The sequence below is a fragment of the Arachis duranensis genome, chromosome 3 (assembly GCF_000817695.3).
Source record: "Arachis duranensis cultivar V14167 chromosome 3, aradu.V14167.gnm2.J7QH, whole genome shotgun sequence".
NCBI lineage: Eukaryota > Viridiplantae > Streptophyta > Magnoliopsida > Fabales > Fabaceae > Arachis > Arachis duranensis.
The window spans coordinates 127,444,362-127,453,829 of record NC_029774.3 but is presented as its reverse complement, the minus strand read 5'-3'; the positions used below and the strand labels follow the sequence as shown (position 1 = coordinate 127,453,829).

The window sequence follows — 9,468 nt, the reverse complement described above, 5'->3', positions numbered from 1 at the left end:
TGTTAATACTATTAATAATTTTTAATGATAACTATCACACTTAATTTATAAACCTATTGTTTCTCTTACATACTCTTCTTTGGAGGGAAATTATGAAGGAATTTAAAATAAAATTTTATATAATTGTAGTTCGAATTTCGAATGCACCCACCTTTTTTGTTGTTTATATAAGTACATACATATATATATATCAACGTGCAAAAATATATAATCTAACATGGGTGAAATATGTGACTTTTTTAAAGAAATTTCTACAAAGAGAACATATTGGATCATTAAAATTTATGTTGTAAGGATGTGGTATGGTCCTCCAGACCAAATAGTAGTGAAGCTGGTGCTTTAGCGATTGCATTGCACGACTCGAAGGTTTGCTTAAACCATGTTAACTTCTAAATTATTATCCAAAATTTGTTCAAACTATCATATAACATTATTGTTATTTTATTGTTACCAGGACAATATGATACACTGCACGATTCCAAAATCAGTAGTACGACTGTTTCGGCCCATTCTGTCGGATATAGTATTTCTTCTTTTATAGTCCAAAAGAACAATATGTGGATGAAGTGCAGCTCCCTTCAGTATGGGATCACATTATTACAAAGAAGCATGGTTGTTCACAAAGTTGTCAAACTCGCGAGTTAACTCGTAAAATTAATACAACATAATAAATTAATAACCTTTCAAAATTAATAATATTAATCTTAAAGCACATAATAAATTAAAATAATAGCATACATTATAACAAATACTTTAAAATACACATTCAAATTCTCTATAATTATTCTTATACAAATACAACATAGAATACACAAAATTAAAAATTCTAAATCTTTAGTTGAACATTGAACAATATCAAATAATTAAATTAACAATAATCAAAATAATTAATTACTAATCAGCCATGAATGAATGAATCATCTGGCCATCTAAAATTAGAAGCAATAAAATTTAAAAAGAAAAAAAAAACAAATCAAGAAGCAAAGGCTCAAAGAAAGGGCAAAAGACATACAAAAAATAGAGGATACAGAAGAAAAGAAAGGGCAAAATCCTAGCAACAGCAAATCGAAGACAAGGGTGCAGCAGGCAGCAGTGGTGAGGGTGCAGCAGCACAAAACGACAGTGACAAATAGTCATGGATTTCACTATGGTGCAAACCAGAGCAGAGATAGGACTGTAGGAGAAGTAGTCGAACTTGTGAACGGTGATAGCACGATGGAGTTGCAGATAGTGGAGATGTGAAGAAATACAAAGTAGAGGGCAACATAGGTAAAATTCATAAAGACAATGACGCAAATCAGAGCAGAGGTAATAGACTCAGTCGAACAACGGCAGCTCGACAGGAAACGGCGACTGCGGCAGAACATGGAGAAAGTGAGACTTGAGAGAAACGACGTAGATGAGTGAGTTTTCTTTCATTCTTTGGGAGTGTTATCGTAACCCTAATAAAAAAAGTGTTTTTTTTGTTTCAAAATCATGCCTTTTTGAGCAAAAATGAAGAAAAACACAAACTCGCTAACTCGATCCTAGACTCGCGAGTTTATCCGAATTTGACCAAGTCTAGCCGAGTTTATTCAGGATAGAGTCTATGCCCGAGTCAAGTCGATTCCATATCTAAACTCGTAAACTCGAGAGTTTGACAACAATGGTTGAGTCCAAAAGAACAATATGTGGATGAAGTGCAGCTCGCTTCAGTATAGGATCACCTTATTACAAAGAAGCATGGTTGTTCATATCCCTCAACTGCTCTTTCCGTTTCAACCATTTACATTTAGGAGTATTGCGTCTATGCAAGAAGAAAGGCTTGATCATAATTTTCTTTTTGGTAATAGTTTAGTCCAGACTCTGTTTAATGTTATTTTTTTATGATTTATCCATTAACATAGAACATCTTTTTGCATTATAGATGTGCTAGCAGAGGTTATAAGGAAGGATGGTTGTTAGTGGAAGACCTTGAGTAAGTGTTGTGTATTTAAAACCTTATGACAATCAAGTTGATGCACAACTCATTTAATTGTTATCAAATATGCTAACTTGCAATATATCAGGAAGAATTCTATTAGTTGTACCTTATTTGGTTCACTGGTGGACTTGATACAACCCTATTTAGATGGTGACAAGACTGAACCTCTCATAGTTGCATTCCAACTATTCAGAGCAAAGGAATGGAATGGTATGAATCTAATTCTATAAATGATTTAAAATTTTAATTAAAGATGCTTTTTAGAATAATGTAGATATTTATTGTTTTGTCTTAATCTTCAGGGAAGATTAGTATTCAGAGTAGTTTTGACACGTCTAACATCCACATAAATCCCAATATTAAGGAGGCCGAACTATTTAAAGAGGTATATATCTGTTAATAAGTTCGTGGAAATAAAATATCATGTAAATTTACTCAATCTTCTGTTATATAGTTTGGTGGACAGCACTCAAGGTGATAGTTATTTTTCATCCCAGAGGATAAGTCATATGTCATCCAGTTCAAATCGATCTGCTATCGATGAGCTCAGAAACGGGATATGCAAAGTTGAAACAATAGACAGTGTGTTGAATGCAAGTGATGTGAGCATATAAAAGAACCATATATCCTTTTGAATATGGCCATACACTATTATTTATTATTTTAAGAACAGCAATTTTTTTTATTTAGGTTGGATTTAAATGGATACTGAAGGGGAGCCTCGGAGCAGCGGATGAGTTGTCTCCACGTGACCTCAAGGTCACGGGTTCAAGCCGTGGAAACAGCCACTGATATAATTATCAGGTTAGGCTGCGTACATTACAACCTTGGTTGCGGCCCTTTCCCGGACCCTGCGTTAAACGCGGGACGCTTGTGCACCGGGTTGCCCACCGGGATTTAAATGGATACTATGTACGATTGTTGACTTTGATGTCGGGAGGAATGATTGGTTCTTCATAGCTTGCAAGTATTTTCATAAAAAATGCAAAAAGATAAAGGAGAGATTTGAATGTGACCATTGCCGCAAGAAGGCGGTTCAGATAGACTTGCAGTATAAGCTTCAAGCTTATGTTTCTGATGCAACTGGAAGTATATGTATAGTCTTGTGGGATACCGAAGCAAGCCAAATTGTAGGGTTGAGTGCAACCAAAGTCAGGTACAATGAACATATTGCAATTTGTTTATCCTCATTTAAAACATAGCATTAACACCCTATTGATTATTTTAAGAATTTATAATGAAGGATGATTCTGATGACTCTTACCCGGAGGTACTGAAGACGGCCTTGGGATGAAGTTGCTATTAAGGATTAATGTGAAAAGTAGTAATTTGAGTGGTAATGAGAATGTCTATAATGTCACAAAAGCTTGCCTTGATGAGCACTTTATCCATAAATACAGCCAGTCTGTAAATGAACAATCTGTGGAGGTAAGAAAATTTGAAAAATCATGCAGAACAAGTCTATCGGATATTGCAGGGGTTGGATAATGTTACTAGCTTGGATTGTATTACTGATGTTGTTTATCTCCGTGATGATAAATCTATCCAAGGTGGACAGGTAAGTTTTTTAGTGTATAGAAAAGGAATTTTCAATGATTAAAAAGTATGATTAGAATGTTCAAGATTACTAACTATTTAATTTGTTTTGATCATCAGAAATCCGTCAATGAGTCTAAGACAATTACCAGGGGCAAGGGAAGAGCTAAAAGGATTTATGCAGGAATTATAGGAGTAGTTGTGAAAAACTTGGAGAGTACACCCTTAGGGCAGTTCTCAAGTACTAAGAAGCCAAGGTTGAGTAGTAAGAAAGAAAAGAATCTCTAAACTCTGTTCTAACTTAGAGAGCTAAAAGGATTGATACATGAATTATAGGAATAATTATGAAAGACTTGGAAAGTATACTCATAAAGATGTTGTCAAGTACTAAGAAGTCAAGGTTGAGTATTAAGAAAGAAAAGAATCTCTAAACTTTGTTCTAACAGATGGTATTTAGTTTAATTAGTAATGATGTTTATGTCTCTAGAAAGTGTGCTTTTAGAATTTCGTTTTCTAATTTGTATTGATGCTAATGACTTAATCTTTCTTGCATGGAGTAACCCATATAAATATAATTGTTGATTATAAATTATCTATCTATATTCCAAACTTACAATTATCATATTGTAGAGTACAATATATATATACAATATAATTTACAAGGAACCGATTCAATAACAATTATACATAAGAGAATCATTTACAAATTAGTAAAAGAAATATTAGAATACGATATATCAACTTTTACTATTCTCAATCGTTATTTAATTAATAACCTTTAGAGGATAGTCAAGGCATGCAACCAAATATATAGATTGTAAAACATATATATATATAATAAATGATTGCAAATATATCTGATTTTAATATTATATTTATTCATATACAAAAAACTGTTGACAAAAGACAATCAAAATATATTAAATGTTGGGTTAAATCATCCCTTTCAGCATAGGTAAACCTATGCTCATTCAATGTTTGCTTATGCTATAAAAAAGGATTTTCAATGAGGCATTGTATATTGTTTTAACAGTGATATACATTTAAAATAACAAGTAATGTTTTACATTGGAGTCTGTGAAACCAAACACAGTTTGAAATAGTAACCTTTAGATTTTGTTGGGTATAGTCCTTTTCTAGAATTTATATTTGAAGGTTAAAAAAAGGGTTTAAACAATAAATTAAAATCACACATGTGACTCCTATATAGCCTAAAGTAGTTACTATAAATACCTTATACAAGGATAATCATCATCAGATTATAGGTATTCATATTACATTCCTTTTGCCCACATCAACATGAGCCAAAGTGCTACCTCAGCAGAGATGAACCTAGAACAAGTTTTTTCGGATGATAACTTGCTTGAAATTTTTAGGAGAAGCGAGCCAAAAACAACAGCAAGATGCAGGGCACTAGGTAAAGTATGGAATGCGATATTTTCTTAATATAGTTTTATGAAGGAGAACACGTTTGCAACTAAGGGTAAACACTTGAATATGCTTCTTCAGGTTGGTTTAGCTGCTTGGGTGTATTCGCTAGATAACATAAGTATGATTGATTGTGTCAGTGGAGCCATCATACCATCACAGCTGCCTATTGAGATTGATCAATCTGAGTGGTGGAGTGTTATTGGGTCTGAATATGGGATGCTATGCCTGAGATATAGTATCAATGGTTTTAATTCTGAGATGTTGGTTTGGAATCCCCTTCTAAAAAGTCTTTGGTGCTTGGAAGACCCTGCTAACAAACTATGTCGTCAAGCTATGATCGGGTATGCATTTAGTTTCACTCCTAGAACTGATAAGTATTTCATTGTACATGTATCAAAGAACCATATCAGAGATTGATTTTTTCACTGCAATGTATATGACTCGGCTTATGGAAAATGGAGACATGGTTATATTAAGGATCAAAGGCTGAAGAATCTGGGTGAAAGTTCTACCGTACATGGAGGCAAGGCCTTTTGGATCAATTGGGTGGGAAGGCAATCCAGTATTGCCAGTGATATAGTTATCTTTGACGTGGTGACGTTCAAAATCCAAAAAATTAAGATAAGTGATTCTCCAAACCAGGATCGAAAGCCATATTTTCAATCTATCACTGTTTTTCAAGACAATTTGTGTTTAATGGGTTATGAAATATCCAATATGGGATGCCACACTATTTTATCTAAGGTTGACATTAAAACCTTCAATATTGTTCCTTGGAGAAAGTTTCTGGAGAATAGGCAAAGGAAAATTCATTGCAACCCTAGTTTTATCATTGGTGAAGATATAATCAGAGTTCATGAAAGGATTAAAAGTTCAAAGAGGACAACTTTGCCTCTTTCAACAGAGGTCTCAGTATCCAAAGTCAATATGATTACTCACAAAAGGAATACCATTTACTATAGTTCATGGCCTATGAGATGTGTCTCAAGTCTGCTACAATTGTATCCCAAGGGTTTCTTATTCCCTGTATAACAGCCCAGACCACCTGCTAGCATGATATTGTCCGCTTTGGCACACAATGCCTCACGGTTTTGCCTTTGACGATAGGGATGATAGTCGAAGCCCCCCCACTCACTCGTCAAAATGCGTCATGCTAGGGAGAGGTATCCACACTCTTATAAGGCATGCTTCGTTCCCCTCTCCAACCGATGTGGGACCTTACAATCCACCCCCTATGGGAGTTCAGTACCCACGCTGGCACACCGATCCGGGTTCCAGCTCTTATACCATCTGTAATAGCCCAAACCACCCGCTAGCACGATATTGTCCGCTTTGGCACACAAGGTCTCACGGTTTTGTCTTTGACGATAGGAATGATAGCCGAAGCCCTTCACACTCATTCGTCAAAACGCGTCATACTATGGAGTGGTATCCACACCCTTATAAAGCATGCTTCGTTCCCCTCCCAACCGATGTGGGACCTTATGCCCTGAGGGTTCTGTGTTGTTAGTGGAAGTAGTATTATTAGTATTTCTTTTATATTACTAGTTGGTTTATCAAGTGTTGTAATCATGTAGTTGTATCAGTTATTGATAAGTATATCAGGAAGTGTTTCCTAATGTGACTTTTGTTCATATTCATAAGTAGTTGTATCAATTATTGATAAGTAATTGATGAAGTGTTATCACTATTTATAAAATTATTCAAAATATATATTTGATTTAATATGCTATAATGACTGATTTAAAGAATTTTGGTTTATTTAGAAAGCCAATGTATTCATGAAATTATCTTTTAGTGTTTAGGGTTTATGGATTTAGAATTTAGGGTATAGTAATTAGGGTTTAGGGTTAGGGTTAGGTTTAGATTTTAAGATTTTGGATTTAGGGTTTATTATTAGATGTCTATATTATTTATTCTAAAGTAGATACTTATTTTTTGAAAAAAGCAAGATTATTGAATATCAACGACTTTTTAGACAAAAAAAAATTAAAGTTAAAAAAAGAAACATCACTCAATAGCTATTCCAATCCATTGTTCACTTCCATATCAAAAAGAAAAAAAAAACTCACTTAGAACACTAAAATATGGTATAGCAATAGATAGAATTAGCAATATCAGAAGCAACTACAAATCTAAATAGAGTACCTGTGAAGTGAAGCCTACTGCCCTCAGTGCTCACTAACCCCAAACAATCATCAAATCAATCAATATAAACCCTATTGGATGTTCTGATAGAAGATCTTCACCCCTTCAATCATCAAATCATCCGCCTACCTTTTCACTTGCCAAGCGAACAAATTGTTTTATTCAAAGATCACGAATCATTGAAAGATGTGGTCAAAAGGCCAACTATCAATCAGTCCATGTTCTTGGAATGGTTTGAAGCAAATCGTGAATTTGAGGAAGCAAAACATTTGAGCTATGTAGACTTTCCTTCCAAATTTTTATGGAATGTTAATTCCGAAAAATAGCATCGAAGAAGGTCACATAATGTAATTGGTCGTGTTTATTTTGTTCCTCCTTTGGGGGAGTCATATTATCTTAGGATACTTCTCAATTTGGTGAAAGGACCAACAAGTTATGAGGACATTCGAACATACAATGGTGTTGTTTACAAAATACAAATAATTTTGGGAGGCATGTTTTGCTCGCTGTTTGTTGGATGATGACAGGGAATATATTGAAGCAATTGAAGAAGCAAGCCTTTAGGGTTCTGGAAAATACCTGAGGAATCTATTTGCCACTCTTGTTTTCTAACTCAATGACTAGACCCCTATATGTTTGGGAGAAGACATGGAAAATACCCTCCGATGGTATATTTCATAATAGAAGATGACTACTTAACCATCCAGGTATTAACTTGCTTCTAGATTTTTTTAATTTTCAAATGACATATTTCTATATCAATGTTTGCACTTGATTTTTTTTTTAATGTAAGACTAACAATATCCGACAATGAGTTGTTAAATCTCACTCTCATAGAAATTGAGACAATTCTCAAGAGGAATAACCGTAGTCTAATGGACTACCCTGACATGCCTTTTCCTAACATTAATTTTGAGGATGGGGTTTCTTGCGATCTTTCAAATAATAACCTAATCAATGAGGAATTGTTGTACGACAGACAAGACTTAGGGTCAAAGTATTTATTAAATCTTGCGAAGATGACCACTGAGCAAAAGAATGTTTACGATACTATTATCAACAGTGTCGACCGGGGTGAGGGTGGTTTATACTTTCTACATGGCTACGGTGGTACAGGGAAGACATTCATATGGCAAACTCTTGCTGCATCTTTGCATTCGAGAGGCCAAATTGTATTAACAGTTGCTTCTAGTGGTATAACCTCTTTGTTAATTCCTGGTAGTAGAACGGCTCATTCTAGATTTGCAATCCCTTTAATTGTTGACCAATTTTCAACTTGCAACATTAGACAAGGAAGCCAATTAGCTGAGTTGATAGTGAAATCTAAGTTGATTATATGGGATGAAACTCCAATGGTTAATAAATTTTGTTTTGAAGCTCTTGATTGTACCATGAGAGATTTGCTTAAGATTGTGAACTCCAATAGTGAAAATCTACCTTTTTGCGGTAAAACAGTTGTGTTTGGAGGTGATTTTCGACAGATTTTACCTGTAATACCTAAAGGTTCGAGACAAGATGTAGTTAATGCAACCATCAATTCATCTTATTTGTGGGATCATTGTAAGGTGTTAAAGTTGACTCAAAACATGAGATTAAAGGGATCTAACAACATTGAAGAATCTGATCAAAGTTTAAGGGAGTTTGCATATTGGTTATTGAAGATAGGAGATGGAAAGATTGGTGAGATTTCTTATGGTATTGGTAGAATCAAAATTCCAGATGACATCTTGATAAAAGATTGGATTAATCCAGTTGAAGCTGTTGTAACATCTACATTCAAGAACTACATTGAGGATTCAGATGACGAGAAGAATTTATAAGATAGAGCTGTGTTAGCACCAACACTTCAGACTGTAGATGAGATTAATGAATATATGAGCTTTAGTGCTGATATGGCTTGCAAGTCCGAGACACAAACAGATGTTGCTGCAACTGTTCACACCCCTGAATTTCTCAATGGTCTCAAGTCTTCCGGTCTTCCAAACCACGAAATCAAATTGAAGGTTGGTATACCGATTATGCTTCTTAGAAACATTGATCATTCTTCGGGTTTATGCAATGGGAGGGGGACACGGTTGATTATTACTCAGCTAGGGAAACGAGTTATTGAAGCCAAAGTAATTACCAGTAGTAATGCAGGACAAAAAGTGTTCATACCACGCATGAACCTGTCCCCTTCTGATCATAGGATCCCCATTAAATTTAACCGAAGACAGTTTCCTATAATGGTTTTTTATGCTATGACCATAAATAAGAGTCAAGGTCAATCTTTATCTAATGTAAGCTTACTTTTAAGGAAGCCTGTTTTTAGCTACGGTCAACTGTACACGGCTCTTTTTCGAATAACAACCAGACAAGGTTTCAAGATACTAATTTTTAATGAAGCATGA

The 9,468-nt window shown here is 34.6% G+C and overlaps 2 protein-coding genes across 2 annotated transcripts; both read left to right on the top strand.

Annotated features, from left to right (window-relative positions):
* The first annotated feature begins 7,953 nt into the window (after positions 1–7,953).
* On the top strand, positions 7,954–8,898 carry LOC107481415 (uncharacterized). The gene is made up of 2 exons (XM_052258535.1): positions 7,954–8,651; positions 8,715–8,898. Exons 1-2 carry the CDS (start codon positions 7,954–7,956, stop codon positions 8,896–8,898), a joined length of 882 nt encoding a protein of 293 aa, XP_052114495.1.
* Positions 8,899–8,970: 72 nt separating this feature from the next.
* On the top strand, positions 8,971–9,468 carry LOC107481416 (uncharacterized). Its single transcript, XM_052258534.1, has one exon. The coding sequence runs from the start codon at positions 8,971–8,973 to the stop codon at positions 9,466–9,468; it is 498 nt and encodes a 165-aa protein (XP_052114494.1).